The 25,975-nt window shown below is 37.6% G+C and overlaps 1 protein-coding gene across 3 annotated transcripts in view; it reads left to right on the plus strand.

Annotated features, from left to right (window-relative positions):
* The window catches only part of KDM4C (lysine demethylase 4C), a 518,173-nt gene that overhangs the window by 51,841 nt on the left and 440,357 nt on the right, over positions 1–25,975 (plus strand). For all 3 annotated transcript variants that reach the window (XM_071216722.1, XM_058301838.2, XM_058301837.2), the window contains exons 3-4: positions 14,521–14,696; positions 18,278–18,392. In XM_071216722.1, coding sequence (XP_071072823.1) covers positions 14,521–14,696; positions 18,278–18,392 — 291 coding nt within the window. The remainder of the gene's footprint in view (positions 1–14,520; positions 14,697–18,277; positions 18,393–25,975) is intronic.

Consider the following 25,975-nt stretch of genomic DNA (forward strand, 5'->3'; position numbering starts at 1 on the left):
CATGTCACTGCTCTCAGTTCTTCTGGCTATATACCTTGTAGTGGTATTGCATGGTCACGTGGCAAATCTATATTCAACTTCTTTAGGAACTGCCAAACAGTCGTCCACAGTAGCTGTACCATTCTGCATTCCCACCAATAGTGAATTACTGTTCCTATCTCTCCACATCCTCCCCAACACTTTTTGTTTTTAAGATTTTATTTTTCTCTCCCCTTCCACCCCCACCACTCACCCTGTTGTCTACTGTCTGTGTCCATTCGCTCTGTGTTCTGTGTCCTCCTGCATTGTTGTCAGTGGCACCAGGAATCTGTGTCTCTTTTTTGTTGCATCATCTTACATGCATCAGCTCTCTGTGTGTGTGGCACCATTCCTGGGCAGGCTGTGCTCTTTTTGCGTAGGGTGACTCTCCTTGAGGGGCTCCCCAACGCGGGGGACACCCCTGCATGGCACAGCACTCCTTGTGTGCATCAGCACTGTGCGTGGGCCAGGAGTCCCTGAGTTTGAACCCTGGACCTCCCATGTGGTACATAGACACTCTGTCAGTTGAGCCAAATCCAACTTGCCTCCAACACTTTTTAATAGTGACCATTCTGATAGGTGTAAAATGATATCTCATTGTTTTGATTTGCATTTCCCTAATCATTAGTGACATTGACCATTTCTTCATGTGTTTTTTGCCATTTGTATTTCTTCTTTGGACAAATGGCTATTCAAGTCTTTTGCCAAATTTTTAATTGGGTGGTTTGTGTTTTTATTGTTGAGTTGTAATATCTCTTTATATATCGTGGATATTAAACCATTATCGGACATGTTATTTCCAAATATTTTCTCCCATTGAGTTGGCTAGCTTTTCACCCTTTTGACAAAGTTCTGTGAGGTGTAAAATGTTTAGTTTTGAGGAGGTCCCATTTATCTGTTTCCTCTTTTGTTGTGTGTGGTTTGGGTGTAAGGTTCAAGAAACCACCACCCACTGCAAGGTTTTGATGATGTTTCTCTACATTTTTTTCTAGTAGTTTTATGGTCCTGGCTTTTATATTTAGATCTTTGATTCCTTTTGAGTTGATTCTTGTACAGGGGGTGAGATAGGGGGCCTCTTTCATTCTTTTGGTTATAGATATCGTTTTCCCAGCACCATTTGTTGAAGAGACTCTTTTGTCCCATTGACATTAACTTGGTAGGTTTGTCAAAAACCAGTTGATTGTGTAGGCGAGGGTTTATTTCTAGGTTCTCAATTCTATTCCATGGATCAATGTGTCTATTTTCATGTGAGTACCATGCTGTTTTGACCACTATAGCTTTGTAATAAGTTTCAAGGCCAGGCTGTGAAATTCCTCCCATGGCACTCTTCTTTTTTAAAATGCTTTTGGCTATTCTGGTGCACTCTCCCTTCCAAATGAATTTGGTATTTGCCTTTTCTAATTCTGTTAAGTAAGCTGTTGGGATTTTGGTTGGTATTGCATTGAATCTATAAATTAGTTTGGGTATGATTGACATCTTCATGATATTTAGTCTTCCAATCCGTGAAAAGGAAATGTCTTTCCATCTTTTCAGGTCTTTCAGAATTTCTTTTAGCATTGTTTTGTAGTTTTCTTCATATAGGTCCTGGAATTTGGTTAAATTAATTCCTAGGTATTTGAGTCTTTTTGTTACTATTGAAAATGGAATTTTCCCCTGGTTTCCTCCTATGGTTATTCAGTACTAGTGTATAAAAACATTACTAATTTTTGCATTTTGATTTTGTATCCTGCCACTTTGCTGAACTCATTTATTAGCTCAAGTAGCTTTGTTGTGGGTACTTCAGGATTTTCTAAGTATAGGATCATGTCATCCTCAAACAGTTAAGAGTTTTTCTTCCTTTTTTCCTATTCAGATGCCTTTAATATATTTTTTTTCCTTGTCAAATTGCTCTAGCTAGTACTTCTAGTACAATATTGAATAACAGTAGTGACAGTAGGTATCCTTGTTCCTGATCTTAGAGGAAAAGCTTTCAACCTTTCCCCATTGAGTATGATGTTGGCTGTGGGTTTTTCATATATGCCTTTTATCAGGTTGAGGAATTTTCTTTCTTTTCCTCTCTTTTGAAGTGTTTTTTACAGAAAAGGATGCTCTGTTTTGTCGAATGCTTTTTCTGTGTCAATTGAGATTATCACGTGTTTTTTTCCCTTCAGTTTGTTAATGTCGTGTATTATGTTGATTGATTTTCTTATTTTGAACCAGCCTGGTCTACAAGGAATAAATCCCACTTGGTCGTGATGTGTGTCTTTTGATATGCTATTTAAGATTCGATTTGCAAGTATTTTGTTGAGAATTTTTACATCTATGTTCATTAGAGAGATCGGTCTGTAATTTTCTTTTCTTGTGGTATCTTTATCTGGCTTTGGTATTATGGTGATGTTGGCTTCCTAATATGTGTTGGGTCAGTTTCCCTTCTTGTCAATTTTTTGAAAGAGTTTGAACAGGATAGCTGTTAATTCTTTTTGAAATCTTGGTAGAATTCATCTGTGAAGCCATCTGGTCTTGGACTTTGTTTTGCTGGGAGATTTTTGATGACAAATTCAAGCTCCTTAAATGTGATTGGTTTGTTAAATTCTTGTATTTCTTGTATGGTCAGTGTAGGTTGATTATGCATTTCTAGGAATTTGTCCACTTTATCTATGTTGTCTAGTTTGTTGGCATGCAGTTTCTCATAATATCCTCTTATTCTTTTTATTTCTGTGGGGTCAGTTATAACTCCCCCCCCTTTTTGATTGTATTTATTTGCATCTTCTTTCTCTTTCTCTTTGTTAGTCCAGCTAGGGCTTTGTCAATTTTATTGATCTTTTCAAAGAACCAGCTTTTGGTTTTGTTGATTTTCTCTATTGTTTTTTTGTTCTCAATTTATTTCTGTTCTAATCTTTATGATTTCTTTCCTTCTTCTTGCTTTGGGATTGATTTGTTGTTCCTTTTCTAGTTTCTTTAGTTGTTCAGTTAAATCTTTGAGTTTAGCTCTTTGTTCTTCTTCTTTTTTTTTTTTTGAGGTCCTGGGGGCTGGGGATTGAACCCCAGAACTCATATGTGGAAAGCCAGTGCTCAACCACTGAGCCAAATTGGTTTCTTCTCCTTTTTTAATATAGGCATTTAGGGCTATAAATTTCCCTCTCAAGACTGCCTTCACTATATCCCATAAGTTCTGATACGTTGTGTTCTCATTTTCATTTGTCTCAATAGATTTGCTGATTTCATTTGCAATTTCTTCTTTGACTCTCTGATTATTTAGAGTGTGTTGTACAGCCTCCACATATGTGAATTTACTTTTTTCCTGTCTATTAGTGGTTTCCAGTTTCATTCCATTATGATCGGAGAAGGTAGGTGCTTTGTATAATTTAAATGTTTTTATGTTTATTGAGAGCTGCATTGTGTCCTGACTTGTGGTCTAGCCTGGAGAAAGATCCATGGGCATTTGAGAAGAATGTATAACCTGCTGAGTTTGGGTGCAGTGTTATATGTATGTCTGTTAGGTCTAGCTCATTTATCATATTGTTCAAGTTCTCGGTTTCCTTGTTGATCTTCTGTCTAGTTGTTCCGTGTAATGATGTGAATGATGTATTGAAGTCTCCAACAGTTATTGTAGAGATTTCTGTTTCTCCTTTTTGTTTTGCAAGAGTTTGTCTCGTGTTTTGGGGCACCCTGGTTAGGTGCACAGATATTTATGACTATTGTATTTTCCTGGTGGATTGTCCCTTTTATTAATAAATAATGTCCTCCAGTATCTCTTATAACTTTTTTGTACTTCAAGTCTGTTTTGTCTGGTTAGGTAGCTACCCCTGCTTTTTTCTGGTTACTATTTGTATGTAGTATCTTTTTCCAACCTTCCACTTTCAGCTGGTTTGTATTCCTGGTCCAAGGTGAGTTTCTTAAAAGCAGCATATGGATAGCTCATGTTTTTTTTTTATCCATTCTGTCAGCCTGTAGCTTTTGATTAGGAAGTATAATCCATTCAATGATATTACTATAAATGTACTATTTACTACCTCCATTTTATTCTTTGGTTTTCATATGTCATATCTTATTTTTATCTCTCTTTTTACTCTTTCGATTATCCTTTCTGCTATTCTCTCTTCTATACTCCCCTTCAAGCCTGTCTCTCTTGTCTTTTTCTTTCAGGTTCTAAGACTTTCTTTAATATTTCCTGCAAAGGTGGATTCTTTTTTGCAAACTCTCTTAGTTTCTGTTTGTTTGTGAATACTTTATACTCATCGTCATAATTGAAGGACAATTTTAGTGGATAATGAAATCTTGGCTGGCAGTTTTTCTCTTTCAGTATCCTAATTGTATCATACCACTGTCTTCTCACCTCCATGGTTTCTGAAGATAAATCTACTTGAAGTCTTACTGGACATCCCTTGTGTGTGATGTGATGGTTTGCTTTTCTTTTGCTGCTCTGAGAATTTTCTCTGACATTTGATATTCTGAGTTCTGTGTGTCTTGGAATATGTGTATTCGGATTTATTTTGATTGGGGTATGGTGTGCTTCTTGGACATTAAGTTTATTTTTTTTTGTAAGAGTTCGGGAATTTTCAGCTACGGTTTCCTCAAATACTCTTTCTGCCCCTTTTCCCTTCTCTTCTCCTTCTGGAACTTCCGTTACACATATGTTGTTGTGTTTTGTATTGTCATTCAACTCTCTGAGCCCCTATTCAATTTTTTCCATTCTTTTCTCTCTCTGTTCTTTTTTCACTTCAATTTCATCAGCTTTGTCTTTGGTATCACTTATTCTTTCTTCTCTCATTTCAAGTCTGCTGTTGTATGCCTCAAATGTGTTTTTGATCTCACTTATTGTGTCTTTCATTCCCATGAGCTCTGTTACTTTTCTGTTTAAGATTTCCAATTCTTCTTTGCACTTGCTTGATGTCTTCTTGATGTTATTTATGTCTTTGACTGTATTGTGTTTCAACTCATTAATTGGATTTTGGAAATTTGTGCGTGTCTTGCTGATTTGGTTCTCTCAAATTCTGCATCTCTTCTGGGCTTTAATATATTCCTTTTCTTGGGCCATGTCTTCTATTTTCTTTGTATGGCTCGTAATTTTTTGCTGATATCTAGGCATTTGATGTGAATGTAGTTTATTCAGATGCTCAATTTCTTATTCTTTTGTAGGAATTTAGAGGCAAGGGGCTGTGTGTTATTACAATTACTCTTTGTTTCTTGGCTCGACTTGGGTGGTTAGGATTGCCCTGCTGGTTGCTCAAAACTGGACACTGGACCAGTAATTAGTTGTAGAGTCACTTCGTAGTGTTTTGGGGGAGGGAGGCTGTAGATCGTAGAAAAAACCTGTCCTACTTATTTTTAATTTTCTTGCGTGCACTTCCTTGGTATACCAGCAGATGGTGCACTTTGCAGCTCTCAGTTAAATGCCCTGTGGTAGTGTATTTTTTGCAACACAGACTGGATCACTGTGATAGGGCTTCCTGTCTAGAGGCTATGAGCTTGTAATTCAAACTTTCACTTAGACAGGTCTCCAGCCTTCTGTGGCAGCCCCCTCCCTTTCCCTGGGTCAGAAATATTTCCACTCCTCTCTGAGTCCTTAACAGTCAGTCCCTGTTAGTAGAGGAGGAGTTTGGGAGGATTGTGTATCTTTAGCCCCTTGCTGGTTCAGAGGTAAACAATGGCATAGCCCCACTGGGCTTAAAAGGGCTCTGCGGACATAGCAGACCAAATTTGTGAGTCAAAAGCTGAATCAGCCCTAGGCTGTGTCCCTCTCTCTCCTCTTTCCTGGGGGCACTCTTAATAATTAGTTCCAGCTAGAAGAGAGGGAGGTTCCAAGGTCGGATTTCTCCAGTCCTTCCCTGGCTCCCCGGGCAAACCTGTGTGTGATCTCATCTGGTCTGGAAGGCTCCTGGGATACAGCAGCCTAAATTTGTGTGTCAGAAGCTGAGTCAGTCTTAGGCTGTGTTCCTCTCTCTCCCCTTCCCTGGGGTAGTAGATCTCTGAGCCCCCTTTCTGTGTAGTCACAGGCCCAGAGGCCCTGGGATGGTGCCCACGGGAACAGCCCCTGGTTTCAACTCACAGTTCAACTCACAATTCTGTCAGTTCCCTCCTTTGTCCCTCTCTCCCCTGGGCTGTTTCAGCCTATCCTCTAGCTCTTTTTCTGGAGTAAATGAGAGTCCTGTGTCTCTCTAGTCTGCCATCTTCCATGAAATTATGCTAGACTTTTATGCAAATGTTTCTTGCAGCATTATTTATATATTTATAATAGCCAAACTTGTGGAAATAATCCAGATGTTCAGCATCCTCCTTGTAAATAGATAAACAAAATGTGGTTTAGCTGAACAATGGAATACTACTTAGTAATTAAAAGGAACAGATTGCTGATACTTGCTATAACACAGATGGACCCCATACTATTTCTGTCTTGTTGTTAAATCTTAAAAGCTATTCACCTTGGATTTCCACTGCTGGTAATGGCAGACTTGGAAATTAAAAACTACTTTGCCATTGAGGAAGACAAGAAAAGCTGGATAAAATATTGGAGAGTTTTACAAGGTAGTGAAAAACTAAACCTTGGTCCTAAGAAGACAAAAATCCTGGAAATGAGTTCATCATTTGGGGCCATTTTTTTACTGGGGCATTTGCCAATTTCAGAAGTGGTATTGATAAAAGTTGAGGAACATTTTTAAAAAATAGCTCTTTTTTTTTTGGTTATTTCAAACTTGAGCAAAGTTGCTGAAGTTGCCACTCACCCAGATTCACCTATTATTAACATTTTACTCTCTTTTTTCTAAGCCATTTAAGTGTAAGTTACATACGTCATGACTCTTTACCCCTAACTCCTTCAGTTGTATATTTTCAAAGAATAGGAATATTCTCTTACATAACCCAGAATACTGATCAATCTTAGTAAACTTAATATTTATACAGTACATTAATCTTACATATGTATTCTATTTTTGTCAGTTGAGTCATCCTTTTATGGTGTTTTGCCCCTTTTATCTCAAGTGGTGTATTTTGTTTTCATTGTCTTTTTAGTTTTCTTTAAGCTAGAATATTTATACAGCTTTTCTTTTCTTTAATGACATGAACATTTCTGAAGAATACAGGCCCTTACCCTTTACTCCATTTGTTTTTAGCATACAAATTTTTTTTAAAGAGAAGTTATAGGTTTACAGAAATAATCATACATAAAATACAGAGTTCCCATATGCTACCCTATTTTTAAACCTTGCATTACCTTAAACTTTGTGGTACATTTTCTGCAATTGATGAAAAAACATTTTTATCATTGTACTATTAACTATAGTCCATGTTTTACTCTAGGGTTTACTGTTAGTGTTGTACAGTTCTATGGATATATTAAAAAATTTTTTTTCTAGTAACATATGTACAACCTGAAATTTCCCATTTTAACCACATTCAGGTATATGTTTCAGTGCTGTTAATTTTGGTCACAAGGTTGTGCTACCATCACCACCTTCCATTACCAAAATGTTTCCATCTTCCTGAATTAAACATTAACACCCCATTCCCTACTTCCATCCTGGCCCTTGGTAACCTTATATTCTGGTTTCTGATGCTATGAGTTTTCTTATTCTAATTATTTTATATCAGTGAGATCATAACAATATTTGTCCTTTGGTGTCTAACTTATTAAACTCAACATGTCTTCAAGATTCATCCATGTTGTTGCATGTATCAGAATTTCATTCCTTTTTTTTACTGAATAACATTCCATTGTGTGTATATACCACATTTTGTTTATCCATTTATTGTTTAAGAGATATTTAATTTGCTCCCACCTTTTAGCACTTATGCATAATGTGGCTGTGAACATAGGTGTGTTCTCTGCTCAGGGTTTCACACTTGGGGCTTCAGGAGGCCGGGATTCTCTCTGGAGATAGCTGGGGAAAAGCTCACTTCAGGTTTTTGGCACAATCCAGTCTTTAAGATTGTAAATTCTCATTTTTTTGCTGGATGTCCTCAAGCTCTGCTTTGTTTTCCCCTCCATATTCAAAGCCTCAAGCAGAAAATCTCCCTGAAATCTCAAATTCCACACATTTCAAATCTCATTTGTCAGAAAGAACCCAATTCCTTTGAAAAGTTTACCTAATTAAATCAAAATTGGTAAGATAATCTCCCTTAAAGATAGCTGTGCTGTGATCGTCAGCCAAAGGGGTGCTGATGCAGAATACCAGAAATCGGTTGGCTTTTATAAAGGGTATTTATTTGGGGTAGAAGCTTACAGTTACCAGGCCATAAAGCGTAAGTTATTTCCCTCACCAAAGTCTGTTGCCACATGTTTGAGCAAGATGGCTGCTGATGTCTGCCGTGGTTCAGGCTTCTTCTTCCTCTTAAGGCTCTGTGATCCCCTGTAGGCTGGGATAAGTCTGGTCTCTCTTCCAGGGCTTTTCTTTTTGGAATCAGCTGCTCTGTCTCTCCTAAGGTCAGCTGTAGACTATCAGGCTCTCTCTCTTCTAAGGGCCTCTGCTGTGTCTATGGAGCCGTCTCTATTCCTCTGTGTTCTTCTCCTGTGTGTTCACTTTCCAGGGTTCCAGCATACAAAACTCCCCACTAACTCCTCTGCCATGTAGTTGTCTCTGTGAGTTCCCTCCCCACCTACTGATGTTGTGGCCTAATCAAAGCCTTGATTATTTAATCAAGTAAAAGTGAAACCTCTGAATCCAATACAATCTAATATACCCAGAGGAACAGCTCAGTTTACAAACATAATCCAATATCTATTTTTGGAATTCATAAATAATACCAAACTGCTACATGTGCCATGTAACATAACCTTAATTATGCATGTGATATACCCATCATATGCTCAGGTCCCTCCCATGCTCAAAGGGAGGAGATTATCCAATTCCCTCAAAATTTCAGGGGCTTTGTGTTGGAGTTCCTCAAGACCACCTATACATTCAAAGATTCACTGGAAGACTCATGGAACTCAGCATATAATTTACTCTCAGCTAAGATTTTTATTACAGTGACCATCATAGGTATACACATCTAGATCAGAATGGAAAAAGAAAGACATGGTTGGTGTCTGGAGGAATCCATGTACAGGCTTCCTTAAAATCTCTCTCTCCCATTGGGGGTGGTGGTGGTGGTGGTGGTGTCCAGAGACCACTCTTTCCCTACAAAATACAGTAGCAATGTCTTTGCCCAGAGAAGCCCATGAGCAACTCAGCAACCAAGGTTTTTTAACAGGGAGCTGGAAAAATAGGTACCTTTTGTCTAGCATATACCAAATTTCAGACTCCCAGAAGGAAAGCAGGTGTTCAGTATAAACCACATTGTTTGCACAAATAGTCTAGGCACAGTAAATTACCCTGATTGGTTAGGAAATGGTGGGAATGTTCCTGAAATCCAAGTTACCAGATGTCAGCCAGGGGCCAACATTACAAGCAGACCCTTCTGAAGATATGAACGTCAGGCCTTCTGTGCTAACCCTTTTCTGTATGGTTTATCTAAAAAAATATTTATTGTCATGGTCATGAGCCTGCACACAGGCTGTGGTTTGGCTGATATGGTCTGGGCTAGAGTGGACCTTAGATCTATTACACATGAGTTCATTCTGGGGCCTAGGCTGTAGGATCAGAGTCTACCTGGGGCATGCTCTTTCCTCGTAGATTATAGGGGTCACAAGAAGACAAGCCAGACTATGTAAGCATGTAAATATTCCACTGGCCAAAGCAAGTTACCTGGCCAGGCATAGTGGGAGGTATGACACAGGTTATGGATCCATAATTTTACGTAGAGAATTGGGAGCCCTAATATAATCCACCTTCCCAGTTTATACTATTTACACGAGATATTTAAGACACAGAAAGTTAGAACAGAAAGAGAAGTGCCATCAGACAAAGTAGATTTTAAGGCCAAATGCATTACTGAAGATAAGGAGCAAGGCTTCTTAATGATGAAAAGTTCAATTCACTAGATCCATGTAGTACAAATTTGTTTTTTTTGCATCTAATATCATATCCTCAAAGTATTTAAAAATGATCAGAGAACAAATGAGTTTATATGGTTATGAGTCTCCAAATAGAGTTGGGAGGTTATCAGAGGGGTTGCCCTTATGCACACCTCAGCAGAGTCCTAGAGACAGATAAAGTAGATACAACCTCAGGTATTGGTTCTTCTGAGGGCTACAGAGACCCACAGGTTCTATGGTCATGGTAGATGGAGTTCAGTGCCGTGTCATTTGGCCCTACTTTGGAGTTTGTGTTTCTGTGTGATGGAGCTGGACTCAGATATGATCTTTGTTCACAAGCCTCTCCTGTTACTTTTACCGGATCTGCAATTGGCACTAGGGTTTAGTGTATACCCAGGGGACCTGAATCTCTGGACTGACAATGTGATAGCCAGGCCCTGAGCCTCAACAGACTTGCAACTCCTACACTCTGGTTTATTGGACTTACCCCACTCAGCTAACATGGAGGTGAAGAAGGTCAACCACCACACCAGGGAGCCAAGAGTGCCTATAACTGAAAGCAGGAGAATTGCATCCAGTATCCGTGTGGAATCTAAGCCCCCTCTTGATATAGATGTGGAGTGGACACAACCATTCCAGGGTCCACAGGATGGAGGAATAGAGTATGGATTAGAGTGGACTTACTGATATTCTATTTATGAACTATTGTGATTAGTAATCAAAGAAAATGTGGCATTGGTGTGGAGAAAGTGGCCATGGTGGCTGCTGGGGATAAGGAGTAGGAGGAAGAGATGTGATGTGGGGGCATTTTCGGAACTTGGAGTTGTCCTGGGTGGTGCTGCGGGGACAGTTACCAGACATTGTGTGTCCTCCCATGGCCCACTGGGTGGACTGTGGGAGAGTGTGGGCTATGGTGTGGACCATTGACCATGAGGTGTAGCGGTGCTCAGAGATGTATTCACCAAATGCAATGAATGTCTCATGACGATGGAGGAGGTTGTTGTTATGGGGGGAGGAGTGGGATGAGAGGGGTGGGAAGTATATGGGGACCTCATTTTTTGAATGTAACATTAAAAAAATAAATAAAGACAAAAATAAGATCAGAATTACTAAGTAAAATAGACATTGATAATAGTAGGGAATTTCAAAACTTCTCCCAGTAACTGTTAGAAATGGAAGGCATAAAATTAATAAGAATATGGATAATATGAACAATGCAATTGACCAGCTTGATCTAATTAACATATATAAAACATATGGAACAATGCATATGGCAAGAAGAGCTATGATATTCTTGAAAAAGAAATACAAAGTGGAGTACTTGCCCTTCTACTGATATTAAGATTCATTTGAAAGGTACAATAATATAGATAGTGTGATATGTGTGCAGGGATAGGTAGATCAATAAAAGAAAAAAAAATCCAGAAACTTTTCCAGGTGTTCGATTTATGGTGGTCCAGGGGCAAGGAGCCTCTTTTAAATAATGCTGCCAAGACAGTGTGATATCTATATGGAAAAAGATGAAATTTGACAGAAATCTTTAACAAAAGCCAGATACATTGCTTTATTTTTTTTTAAGATTCATTTTATTATTTCTCTTCCCTCCTCCCTGACCTCCCTCAGTTGTCTACTCTCTTGTGTCCATTTGCTGTGTGTTCTTCTGTGTCCTTTCACATTCTCTTCGGCACTGGGAATCTGTCTTTTTGTTGCATCATCTTGCTGCGTCAGCTTTCTGTGTGTGCGGTGCCACTCCTGGGTGGGCTGTGCTTTTTTCGCATGGGCGGCTCTCCTTGCAGGGTGCACTCCTTGTGTGTGGGGCTCCCCTATGTGGGGGACATCCCAGCATGACATAGCACTCCTTGCGGGTGGCAGCATTGCATATGGGCCAGCTCACTACACAGGCCAGGAGGCCCTGGGTTCGAACCTTGGACCTCCTATATGGTAGGTGGATGCTCTGTCAGTTGAGCCACATCTGCTTCCCTAGGTACATTGTAGATCTAAGTGTGAAAGACAAAATCTTAAATATCTTAGAATATAAAATATATCTTCTTGCCCTAGAGTAGGGAAATATTTTTTGAAACAGAAGATGTATTAGTCAAATACCAAGTAAATGGTATTTATTTGGGATGGGAGCTTACAGATACCAGGCCATAAAGGATAAGTTACTTCCCTTACCAAAGTTTATTTTCACGTATTGGAGCAAGATGGGCTGCCTTTGTCTGTGAGGGTTCAGGCTTCCTGAGTTCCTCTGGGCTCAGCTCCTCTGTTTACTCCACAAAGTCAGCTGTAGACTCTGAGGCTCTCTAGGCTTTGCCTCTCCACAAGGTCAGTTGTAGACTATCAGGCAAATGGCTCTTGTCTTTCTCCCTGGGGCTCCAGCTTCAGCATCAAACTCCAACATCAAAACTCCAACATTAAAAGACCTCAACTCTTTCCTTTGCCATGCCTTTTATCTGTGCGTCCCCACCCACAATGTCATGGCCCAGTCAAAGCCCTAATCATAATTTAATCACACCCCGGTACAGACCAGATTACAAACATAATCCAGTATCTATTTTTGAAATTCATAACCATATCAAACTGCTACAGAAGACTAAAAATAGTAATCCTAAAGGTAAAGATGAAATTAGATTACATTACAGTTAAGAAATTATGTTTATCACAGCATCGCCTTAAATTAGAGGGTAGGAAAAGATATGTGCAGCAGACACACCAATACCCACATGAAATATCTGCAGTAGAATAGCCAGAATATTTAAAAACAGAATCCTTATACATTCAATAAAAAAAGACTGAGAATGCAATAGTGAAATGGGAAGAGACTTGAATCAACACTTTACAGAAAAGGCTGTCTGTAGGATCAGTGAACATATAAAAAGCTTCTTTAGTTTTGGCATTCAAATTAAATCCACATTTAGATACCATTACACATACCAGAAAGACTACAGTTTAAATGACTAATAATACCAAGTGGTGATTAATATATGTGGAGTGATAGGAACTCTGATACATTGCTGGGGATTGTGAATTGGTACCATCACTTTGACAGAGGTTTGACAATATCTACTAAATTTGAACCACATGTATCCTCTGTCCCAGTAATTTTACTCTTAGGAGTGACCGTGTATGTGTGTGTATTTTAGAGAATCCCATATACATGTACTAGAAGAAGATAAGTACAGGAATAATAATAGCAGCCTTATTTGCAACAGCCAAATGTTAGAGAAAAACCCATTGACCACCAATGGTAGACTAGATAAATATTTATATAATGGAATATAGAGTAGCAATGAAAATTAATCAATTTCAGCTACATGGGCCATCATGTTTAGGTCTCACCAAAAATATTTAGTGAAATAAGGTAAACCTCAAAGTACATATTTGTACCATTCCATTTCTATATAGTTCAACAACAGGCAGAGTTCTACCATAGTGTTTAGGGATGTATACTCCAGACATAAACTGTGAAACACAGCAAATAAATGGCTACCTTAAATGCCATGATAGTGGTTACTTTTTGGGAAAGGGGTTTGTGTTTGGGAAAAGGCACTTGGGGGGCAGTGCTTTGGGTGTGCTAATAATATCCTGTTTCTTACATCTGTGTTGTAGGTACTCTGGTCTTTGTTTTATTCACTAAGCTGCATATTTGTGATTATACATTTTTCTATTTGTGTGCTATATTTTGTACTTGAAAGTTTTTTAGAAGTAAGTCTTGAAATTAAAACAACTTCTAAATGTTAAAACATTCCAATCATAAATAATGATTTAATTCTTGACTTTTAAACATGAATATATAATTTTGGCCTTAGTATTTACTGATTTTTCATTATTCCAATTTAGGTGTTTAAATGACTATTGGAAAACAGTGGTGTGCTGTGTTTCCTTTACTGGCATGTCAGAATTGATACTACACATCACTTCCAAACTCCATGTTCATTGATGTCATGTTGGTGGGTTGAAATTGACCCTGGTGGGAGTAGTTACAGCATGAAAATATGCAAAACTTCGAATCAGGTTTCACCTTCCTAGAAAGTTGTGAACATTTACTAGTACACCCCTGAATATATATTGTGGCAGAATATATGAAGAAAATATTCCTGGATAAGCAAACATTTACTTAGTTTTCTTGTGGTAAAAATGATTTATATAGGCATAATTTCATCTTTTATTGGGAGGCAGGTTAACATAAGAACTAAGTGTAAATTCTGGTATCAGATTGTTTCAATTTGAACTGCAGTTCATCTCTCTTTAGCTGTTTGAACTTCAGGAAGTTATTTTACCTCTCTTTGTCTAAGTTTTATTTTTAAAATCAGAGTGTTAGTAGTTCTAATTTTATAGAAGTCTTATGAACATTAAAAATGAGTTAATGATAGTATAGTATTTGGTATAGTGAGTACTCAATAAATATTTGGTGTTTAAAAAAAGTCATAAGTGAGGCCAATATTTAGGAGAACAGACATTTCCTTTATTGCAAATGTCCATGGTTCTTTTACACGTCAGTAATAGAGATGCTGAGAAATCCTTCAGTTGTATTTGGTTAGAATTTGCAAGCCAAATAACTACCTGGAATGACTTCAAGATAATATATTATTTTATTATTTTATTTTTAGGTGATTCCTCCTAAGGAGTGGAAGCCCAGACAATGCTATGATGACATTGATAATTTGCTCATTCCAGCGCCGATCCAGCAGATGGTCACAGGGCAGTCGGGACTCTTCACTCAGTATAATATCCAGAAGAAAGCCATGACTGTGAATGAGTTCAGGCAACTGGCTAACAGTGGCAAGTGGGTGGATTTAGTTTATTTTTATTTCTTTTAAATATATATGTTAATGAAATAGTGAACCCTAAGTTTAACCATGGACTATAATTAATAGTACATTTATAAAAATGTGCTTTCACCTATTGTAAAAAATGTACCACTCTAATGCAAGGCGTTAATGATAAGGTGGTATATGGGAATCCTGTATTTTATGCATGATTGTTCTGTAAACCCACAACTTCTCTCATAAAATATATATATGTTAATATGGCAAAGAACCAAGTAGATAGAGGAGCTTGTGATGAAAAGCATGAGTTTCTTGTATTATCTCTTCTAGTCTTCGTTTAAAATGTGTCTGGTTTCTGTTCTTCAGGTGGTTGACTGTGTACCTTTAGCTTACAGTTACGGATCTTGTTCCTCATTTTATAATCTCAATCATAATGTCTGTAAATGCGTCTCTTTCAGTCTTTTAGTTGCTGTGAATTTTTTTCCATTTAAAAAGATTTAATCGTGTATCATTCATATATACATATATAAACAATAAGTGTGTAGTAAAAACTTACAAAACGAACATGCATAACATCATGTAAGGTGTGATTTCTGAGAACCATGTATGATGCCATGAGTTTTTTATTCTACTCATGACTTACCTTTGTTGGTTAAATTTTGTTCTTTGTGTGACATTAACCTTCAAAAATAAATTGTATATATTAGAAAATTAGTAATATTAAAATCCTTGACTGACTCAAAAGGCCACCATTATTGTATAAGGTATATACTTCTGTGTAACAGATTATCCCAAAACTAAACAGCTAAACCATAAACATTTATTATCTCACAATTTTTGAATACCAGGGAAATGTGAGTGGCTTAGCTGGGTGGGTCTGACTCAGGGTCATTCATGAGGTTGCAATCAAGATGTCAGCTTGGGGGAATCTGATTTGGCCCAGAGGATAAGGTGTTCGCCTGCCACATGGGAGGTCCAGAGGCTGGCCCACGCACAGTGCTGATGCATGCAAGGAGTGCTGTACCACATAGGGGTGTCTCCCGTGTAGGGGAGCACTACACGCAAGGAGTGTGCCCTGTAAGGAGAGCCACCCAGCGCGGAAAAAAGTGCAGCCTGCCCAAGAATGGTGCTGCACACACGGAGAGCTGACGCAGCAAGATGACGCAATGAAACGAGACACAGATTCTGGGTGCCGCTGACAAGAATACAAGTGGACACAGAAGGACACAAAGAGCAGACAACGTGGGGGGCGGGTAGTGAGGAAGGGGAGAGAAATAAATGAAAAAATAAGTCTTTAAAAAAAATGATGTCAGCTTGGATTGCAGTTAACTGAAGGCTTGACTGGGGCTGGAGGATTTGCATCCAAGTTGCACACTCACTTATCTGGCAAGTGACTACTTGTTGCTGGCAAAAGCCCTTGTCTCATTTCCTTACCACATCATCTTTTCCATAGGGCTGTTTGAGTGTTTTCACAACATGACAGCTAGCATCCCCTAGGGTGAGTGATCTAAGAGAACACAAAACAACAATTTTTTAAAATAGAGTTTTTAGTTGGGGCCAGAGCAAATGAGCTAGGGGAGTAGAGGGTGCATCTCTCTGTATCTTCTGACTCTGTCCTTCAGTTAACTTGTTTAGCTTTGCCTGGAATTTGTGATACTACTAGAACCTACTAATAGAAGAAGTGCAATGAAGTGAAGTGAATTGTGCCTTCTTGCTCATCTTTTTTTTTTTTTTTCTGACTGCTATATGAGAGTCCAGTATTCTAAGTAAATCAGGAAATTGCTGCCTATTTCAAATACAGTTGTTAAATTATGTTGCTTGGTATTCTTGCTTATTACTTACATAACCAGTTTGATGTCCCCATTAAAGCAGATAATCGATGTTGACTGCTCAATGATTATTCAATCTAAAACGTCCAGTATTCTTTGCAAGAATTGCTACTGCATACCTTGTTTAAAAAAACTTTTGTTCTCAATTTATTTTTTTGTTTACTTTCTACAAATAGAAACATGGATATTCTTTTTTTGTGATAGTATAAGATTATTGTTCAAAATCCAAATAATATAGAGTTGTAAGGGCTATTATGTAATTCCTGTGCTGATTTTTAGTGTAAGTAATATGTTAATAATAATTTGGTATGCATTTCTATTAAATGTACAGTTACAGGTATTTTTACAGAAATGGCATAATAGTATACAACACTATTCTTTTTTTTTAAAGATTTATTTTATTTCTTTCCCCTTCCCCTCCTCCCCATTGTCTGCTCTCTGTGTCTGTTTGCTGCGTGTTCTTTGTCCGCTTCTGTTGTTGTCAGCGGCACGGGAATCTGTGTTTCTTTTTGTTGCATCATCTAGCTGCATCAGCTCCCCGTGTGTGCGGCGCCATTCCTGAGCAGGCTGCACTTTCTTTCGCGCTGGGTGGCTCTCCTTATGGGGTGCACTCCTTGCACGTGGGGCTCCCTGACGCGGGGACACCCCTGTGTGGCGCGGCACTCCTTGCGCGCGTCAGTGCTGCACGTGGGCCAGCTCCACACCGGTCAGGGAGGCCCGGGGTTTGAACCGCGGACCTCCCATGTGGTAGATGGACTCCCTAACCACTGAGCCAAGTCCTCTTCCCTACAACACTATTCTATAACCAACTTCAGTCACTTAACAGTGATGTGTAGAGACTTCAATGATGTAGAAAGATACACCTTATCCTTTTTTAATGTCTTATGGTACCTTTTGTTCTATATTTCAGTCCCTTGTTATTAGACACTAGCTTGTGTTTTTAATTAATGTTACAACAAATATTGGAGTCATATTTCACTTCATATTTCTGTTTTAGGATGAATTCCTAGACTTGGAATTTTAAGGCTAAAATTTTACATTTTCCAACATATTTGATATGTTTTGAAAAATTATACTCTGGAGAGTTTGTACCAATTTGTAACAGTTCATACTTCCATCCCAGCTGTATAATAGCAGTCTCATCAACATATTAAATTATTTGCCAATCTAATAGTTGAAAATTATCTCATTTTAGTTTAACTTTTTGATATTTTTAGTGAGATTGTTCTTTGTCCATTTTTCTATTGATGGTTTACCTTTTACATATAAATCAGTAAAATTTTCAATATAGTTTAGTTGGTCAAAGATTTTTAAGAAATCTTTATTTTGGAAGCTAAAATAATGAATTTTTAACCAATTTCTGGCTTTTATTGTTGATACTCATACAAATGTTTTTCTCTTTAATCAAAAACATAAAATTGTGTAGAGTTATTTAGGAATTGCAAGAATATTGCAATATTTATGATAAATTTATGCATTGTTAAATTTGAAAACATGGGTGTTTACAGTTTTCATTTTGATAGGATTTTGTTTAGAAAGCCATTTAAATCAAGTGGGCTGGAAAATCTTAAAATTGCCTCGCTTGGTGCTTTTTTATTTATTTAATTAATTTTATTTTTAAAGAAGCTTAAGAGTACGTAAATGGTGCATTGAAAATATAGGGAATTCCCATGTAACGCCCCCCTCACTTTTCCCCATTAGCAACATCTTTTATTAAGGTGGTACATTTGTTTCCATTGAGTGGTGCTTATTTTTGTCACCCTTTACAGATATTGTACTCCAAGATACATGGATTATGAAGATTTGGAGCGTAAGTACTGGAAGAACTTGACTTTCGTGGCACCTATCTATGGTGCAGATATTAATGGGAGCATATATGATGAGGTATGTTCATGTTTATAATTGTTTTTGTAAAGGATCATTTGCTGTTGATTTTTTTGTTATAGTTATAGGCAGTTGGGAAGTAGTCATTTGTTGTGATTTGGGTGATCTACAAAGGACAAGAGGAAATAAAGATTCATCAATATTATTTCTGCTGCAAGGATTTTTCCAAGTGAAGTCTGCTAATTGTACAAATACTGGAGATTGTTCAACAATAATGTAGAATGCATTTGTCTGGCTAATCTTTAAATTGCATTAACATTTTAAAAAATAGCAAGCACGTTATAAAAATGTTTTGAAAATAGGAGAAAAGTCACCTACAATATTACTATCTATGGCAGATGCAGTATTTTAGTATATGTTCTTCCAGTACTTTTCCCCGAAGCACTTAAAAAAGTTATATTTATATAAGCTTCTGTTTTTCTGAGAAAAATAAGCCAATTTTTAATGAGCATTATTATCCATTAGATATAATCCAATCCTTTTTGCTTCCTCTTAATACTTTTCGACCCTCTTTTTTTGTCTCATTTGTTTGTTTTTTAACTCTTCTATGCCTCTTCTGCCATTGTTTTATTTTGAAGAAATTTCTAACCTACCATAAGGTTGAGACAATGCAGTCAACTCTTCACCTAGATTCACCAGTTAACATTTTTGCCACATTCGCTTTTTATGTTTCTCTTTCTCACAGCTCTCTCATTTATTCACCCTCTTTGCTGTAACATTTCAAAGTAAGTTGCAGATATCATGACATTTCACCCTTAATTATATTGGCATATACTTTTTAATGACAAGGCAATTTAACATTTACGTACTGTCATCTAAAATCTAGACTGTCTTAGTTTCAGTGAGTTATGTTCCTTCAGTGGTCTGTAGCTTTCTGGCTGGCCTCAACCCTTGGGTTCCTTGGCTTTCCCCTCATATGACCATGTCTGCCCTTTTTTCTTCTGGGTTCTTTTGACTTCTAGCTTCTGGCCCTTCCTCATTGCTGTTTTCTAGAAGATCTCCAGTAATAGGATTAAGATTGATCTTGATTTATACAGCCACACTGCAACTAAAAATAACGTCTTTAAAAGGTCCTTTTTTAGGATGGGTTCATACTGACAGCAATGGATTATAATTAAAAACATTTTTCTCCCTTTTGGGGTATATAATTTAATCCACCATGCAGACCATATTCAGAGTTCCCCAATTTTTCCAATAATATTCTTTATAAGTGTGTGTCCCTGAATAATACAGCTTATTGTTGCCTAATTTTTAATGTTATGTAACTGGTATCATTCAGTATATATTCTTTTATGTCTGGTTTCTTTCATATCATATTGCGATTCTAGGCTGCTTCTGTGTTATATATAGCTCTAGTTCATTCATTTTCATTGCTATGTGGTATTCTATTGTATGAATTCATCACAGTTTATTTGTTCTGTTCCTAGTGGTCATTTTTGTTGTGTCTAGTTTTGGCTTTTGTGTATAAAACTTATATGAATTTTCTACACATTTCCTGGGGCAGGCATGATTTTTTTCCCTTTATGTTCATTAGCTATTTGGATTTCTTTTTAAAATCTTTGTTTATTTTTCTTTTATGTTATGCTTTTATTAAGGATTTTTAGTCATTCTCTATATATTCTGGGTATGTGGTAGTGGCCCAATTTGAATTTTTTTATATGGAATGTTTATACTTTTGAAAATACCATTCTTATATTTGAATATGGACTGAATATTAGTTGATACTGTGGAATTACTATTATCCTGTTAGGTGTGATGATGGTGGCTATGTAATTTTCTATTCTTTATTAATTAAAGATGCATATTGAAATCTCTGGGTAAAATGGCATGGGGTCTGGGATTTTTTTTTTAAGTACTTCAGAAAATAAGTGGGAGGGGTGTAGATGAAAGAAGATTATCAAAATATTGATAATTTGGGGAAGGGGGAGTGGATTGTGGAAAGGTAATTTGAATTTTTTTGCAATATTAAGCTGGTGCTTAATAATAATAATAATAATAAAGAAATTTCTAACATTCAAAAAAATATTGATAATTGAAGCTAGGTAATGGTCATATGGGATTTTAAATGTATATGTTTTAAATTTTAAAGATTAAAAAAAGAGAAAATCTCATCCTTTCCCCATTCCCCTTTTGGACTTTTACTATTAGAAATAACCTGTATGTTGAAAATTTATTCTTTTTTAAAGTGATAAATACTCATGTAGGATAATTGAAAAATTGCTCATAGGCTTCCTTTTTTATGATTTCCTTCTTTTTATTTATGTGAACATTGTTTATATATAATGCATGAATTTGCCCCAAATTTCCCCACCAAGGAGCTGAGGAAGTTTTAACAGTTTTTTGGCTTTGAAGCATTTCAGAGATTGATTTCCAGTAGGACCATTTCACTTTATTCTAGCACCATCTCAAGATTGCTAGTTTTAAATTTTACCTTAAATTAATCCTTGCCAGATTTTTTTGGTATTTCAATTCTTAGGGATATTCTTTACTGCTTTATTCTTTAGTGTTGGTAAAATTCTTATAAGTTTAAATTGTTGAAGGTATCATGTAGGGAAATGAATATCCACAGTGGGCAGGGCATTAAATGTGCCTGTAGGCAGGATCAAGTTATACATGTATATGATAAAGAAAGGGACCCCAAGGAAGAGAGCCAAGAGTAGTTCCTAAGCTGAAAGTCTTCCACTATGGGCTAGATTGTCAGGAAAGTATGTGGTAGCAAGTAGAATATGTCAGAAATTATTAATGATGGAGGGGTGTGAGTAAACCAGTGAGGATGTATTTGAAATGTTAATGTGGGCCTGGTATTTTCAGGCTATGCTATTGACAGTACGGCTTCCTTACAGAACATTGCACCTTGTTTTATTAAACTAGCTTTTGTGAGATTTCCATTGGATTGGATGAAGGCAGAGTAAACACTGTTGCCATTTTATACTTGAAGAGGCTTGGGACCCAGAGAAGTTAAATTGCTTTTCCAAAGTCATCTGGTTAGTAGGGGGCTGCTGTATGCTCTTACCCCCACACCAGTTTTAAAGAAGTAATTGTACACAGTCAATCTCATAGTTGGGGAAGTGAGTAAAACTAGCTTATTGCCAGCTACAAATTGCCCCTGAGCTGATAGCTTATTTTGCCTTCTCTGTGTTTTCTTTCCTTATGTATTCTGACAAGTTTTCATGCTTCTGAGACAAAGATTGAGCTGAGGGATCATCTAGATCCTTGACTGAGAGGTTGCATGTCTGAGTGCTCTAAAATAAAATAGAACTCAGCCTAAGATATTTTTTGTAACTATCCCTTGGGATCACTGACTACTTTGTTCCATTCTAGTTGCATATTAAATTAAGAGTTAGAAGCAGCACATTAGTGACCATTTTCAGACCATTCGACACAAAAAATATTCCTAAAGTAGCTTTCCATATTTGACAGTGAAATAACATTATTGACTACTAACATGAGGCTGATGAACTTTTGTTTGCTGTATTATCAGTTTACTGCTTGCATTTGAAAACCAGATATACATTGGCATTTGTTTTTGGGAACCCTGACTTTTTAGATTTCAGATTTGAGTAACTTCAGTTATAATCCAAATAATAAAATCCATTGATTTGTAAACATGCAGTTTATGGTTTTAGAGTTGGAGATCTATCATTTTGGTAGACCATACAAGACAAAGTACTTTATGGAATTTTTGTAGGCTCTGTGGGAGCATTTAGCAGCTCCTGAGTTGGGCTGACATTTTCTATGCTTTTGTAGCATAAAGAAAGACACACTAGAAATGTTGTAGACTGCTACTGGTAAACAAAACCAATCATTCCCAATATACCTAAATTCAAACAAATGAAAAATAACTTTTATTTGTCCCCTCGAGGTGAATGGTGAATAGCAAGAGAAAGAGTGCATTAAAGGAGTGATGGCGAGTGAGCGTAATAAGAACCTGGTTAGGAACATTTGAAATCGTTACAATGAATGTGAATAGAAGAAGCCCACAGATTGTTTTGCTGTTTGCTGTTGTATTGCTACACTGTTTAACACTTGAGCTCAACATTTAAATTTTATTAAGAACTGGTTTCTTATGGTTCATATTATTATTATTTTGAAAGGATTTAGAGTCCTCAAATTGCAGTTCACTTTTCTCCTAATTTCACTTTATGGCTATTTCCTTTAATCCCAAAATAATGATTGGAAAACCAGAGACTTCTGGAGGGGGTTGGGGATGTAAGAGAAATAGTTTGTGCAGGATGCAAAGATGAATAAGAATCTTTTCTCTCAAGTAGTTAACAATCTAGAGGAGTGGCGAGGACCATTGGTGTAATGAGCTTAGCTTCGCCATAGTGGTCCGCATGGGGGTCCCATGGAGTGTGGAGGGGGGGCACTTAGAGCAGGTGTGTCACGGAAGAGTTGCTTTCTGGAGGAGAGAAGACAACTGAACTTGGCCTTGTTGAGTAAGTTCAAGCCTCGCAAAGGAGGGGGAGTGAAGGGTGGGGCAGGACCTAGGTACATTTTAGGGTAGGACCAGTCCTAATAGTCTCAGCTTTTTTTGCTGAAATCAGAGGCAGTTTTTTCAACAGGGGCTGAGGAGAGTGAGGTGGGCTTGATACAGCAGGTGTGGAGTATGGGGGAGAGGGATCTGTCTGCCTGAGGTTGGAGACAGGGCTGTAGGCCTGTACCCCAACCTGTGTGCTGCAGGTGGCCCCCCCACCCATTCTGTCCCAGGGTCTGAGGTGTCTCTCAGTACCAGTCATTTCTTTAAGGACAGAGAATGGGCCATTGTAGTATTGATTCAGGATTGGATACAACACAGGAATTAGGGGTAACGGTGGAGTTCAGATCATTAGGCCTTAAAGGAAAGGACCTGAGGGAGCCGGCAGCAGTCAGTCCTCACCCCGTGTAGTCACATTCTTGGAGTTTATCTTGGCCCTTTAAATTCTAGGCCTTAAAGGAAAGGACCTGAGGGAGCCGGCAGCAGTCAGTCCTCACCCCGTGTAGTCACATTCTTGGAGTTTATCTTGGCCCTTTAAATTCTGCTTTTTTGTTCAAAGCTTGATTTTCTTAGGATATACTAAAAATATTTCAGCCAATACTATGTACAGTAGTTTATGGCAATACTAATAGTAACATGATTTGAGCATGTTATTATTAAAATTTTTAATTTAATAGACTTTATATTTTAGAGCAGTTGAGGTTTACAGAAAATTGAGCAGATAGTACACAGTTCCCATATACTCCTGCTCACAGGAGTTGCCCTCTTTTTTTTTTTTTACTATTTAAAAATTGAAGTTTGTCATTCATTCATGAACATTCATAAATAATAAGTATAGAGTAAACGTTGTAAACTTACAAAACAAACATGCATATCATCATGCAGTGCTCCAGTACATTACCCCACCACCAATATCTTCCTTGCTGTGAAACAATTGTTATAAACTATGAAAGAGCATTGTCAAAATAAGCTAAATATGTCTAATATGGATTAGAGTGGACTTACTGATATTCTACTATAAAACTATTGTGACTAGTAATAGAAGAAATTGTAGCATTGACTTGGAGAAAGTGGCCACAGTAGTTGCTGAGGGCAGGGAGAGGGAAGAAGAGATGTGATATGGGGGCATTTTTGGGACTTGGAGTTGTCCTAAATGATATTGCAGGGTCAGATGCTGACATTATATATCCTGCCATAATCCACTGAATGTACTGGGGGAGAGTGTGAACTACAGGGTAAACTATTAACCACGTGGTGCAGCAGTGCTCCAAAATGTGTTTGCTGAGTATTGGGAGTATGCCACAATGATGGGGGAGGTTGTTGGTGTAGGGGGAGGGGGGTATACTGGAACCTCTTATTTTTTTTGTAATGTAACCTTTTTTATGTTGTATGTATCTTGAAAAAAATACAATTTACGAAATGATGGGGGTGGGGGGGGATGGGGAGTGGGTTATATGGGAACCGCTTATGTTTTTTTAATATAACATTCTATGTGATCTATTAACTTTAATTAAAAAATGCGTTAATTAAAAAAGACTAAAAAAATGTATTACTACTAACTATAGCCAGTATATTACATTTGGTGTATTTTCCCCCCAATCCATCTGGTTATTAACACCCTGTACTAGGAAATTCCCGTTATGCTTAATGTCTGCATTAGTGTGATACATTTGTTACACTTGATGAGCCAATATTGCTATTATTAATTACAATTCATAATTGCTTTAGGATTCACTCTTCCTATTGTACAATTCTATAGGTTTTGACAAATGCCATAATGTCATACATCTACTATTACAGTATCATACAGATACTATATCAGTTTTTATTTTTTTAAAGATTTATTTATTTCTCTCCCCTTCCCCCACGCCCCCCACCCCGTTTGTCTGTTCTCTGTGTCTGTTTGTTACATCTTCTTTGTCCGCTTCTCTTGTTGTCAGTGGCACGTTAATCTGTTTCTTTTTGTTGCGTCATCTTGCTGTGTCAGCTTTCCGTGTGTGCAGTGCCGTTCCTGGGCAGGCTACACTTTCTTTCGCCCTGGGCGGCTCTCCTTACAGGGCACACTCCTTGCGCGTGGGGCTCCCCTAGGCAGGGGACACCCCTGCGTGGCAGGGCACTCCTTGTGCGCATCAGCACTGCGCATGGGCCAGCTCCACACGGGTCAAGGAGGCCTAGGGTTTGAACCGCGGACCTCCCATGTGGTAGACGGACTCCCTAACCACTGGGCCAAATCCGTCGCCTATATCAGTTTTTAGATATTCTAATAGGTATATAGCAGTATCTTGTTTTAAGTTCCAGTTCCATAATGACTTATGATGTTAATTAAGCATCTTTTCATATGCTAATTTGCCACCTCTGTATTTTCTTAATCGAGATGTCTGTTCAGGTATTTTGCCCATGTTTTAATTGGGTTGCTTGTTTTTTTTAATTGTTGAGTGTTGAGTTCTTTTTATATTTTGGATACAAATCCTTTGTCAGATATGTGATTTGCAAATATTTCTCGTAGTCTGTGACTTATCTTTTCATTTTCTTGACAATGTCTCTAGCAAAGCTGCTGCTTTTTAAAAATAATTTTAATAATGTCCATCTTATCAATGTTTTCTCTTACTGATCATGCTTTTGGAGCTGTATTACAAACACTCATCACCAAACATGGAGTTTCTCCTATATTATCTTCTAGAAGTTTTATAATTTTGCATTTTACATTTAGGTCTGTGACCCATTTTATGTTAATTACTTGGAAAGGTATAAGGTCAGTGTCTAGATTCATTTTTTTTGTGTGTGGATATCCAGTTGTTATAGCATCATTTGTTGAAAAGACTGTCTTTTTTCCATGGAACTCTTTATTAGCCAAATGGGTGCTGATGCAAAATACCAGAAATTGGTTAGTTTTTATAAAGGGTATTTATTTGGGTTAGGAGCTTACAGATACCAGGCCATAAAGCATAAGTTATTTCCCTCACCAAAGTCTATTTTCACATGTTGGAGCAAGATGGCTGCTGATGCCTGCAAGGGTTCAGGCTTCCTGGGTTTCTCTGGGCTCAGCTCCTCTGTTTTCTCCACAGGGTCATCTGTAGACTATGAGGCTCTCTAGGCTTTGCCTCTCTCT

This window comes from Dasypus novemcinctus, chromosome 8 (assembly GCF_030445035.2).
Source record: "Dasypus novemcinctus isolate mDasNov1 chromosome 8, mDasNov1.1.hap2, whole genome shotgun sequence".
Classification (NCBI taxonomy): domain Eukaryota; kingdom Metazoa; phylum Chordata; class Mammalia; order Cingulata; family Dasypodidae; genus Dasypus; species Dasypus novemcinctus.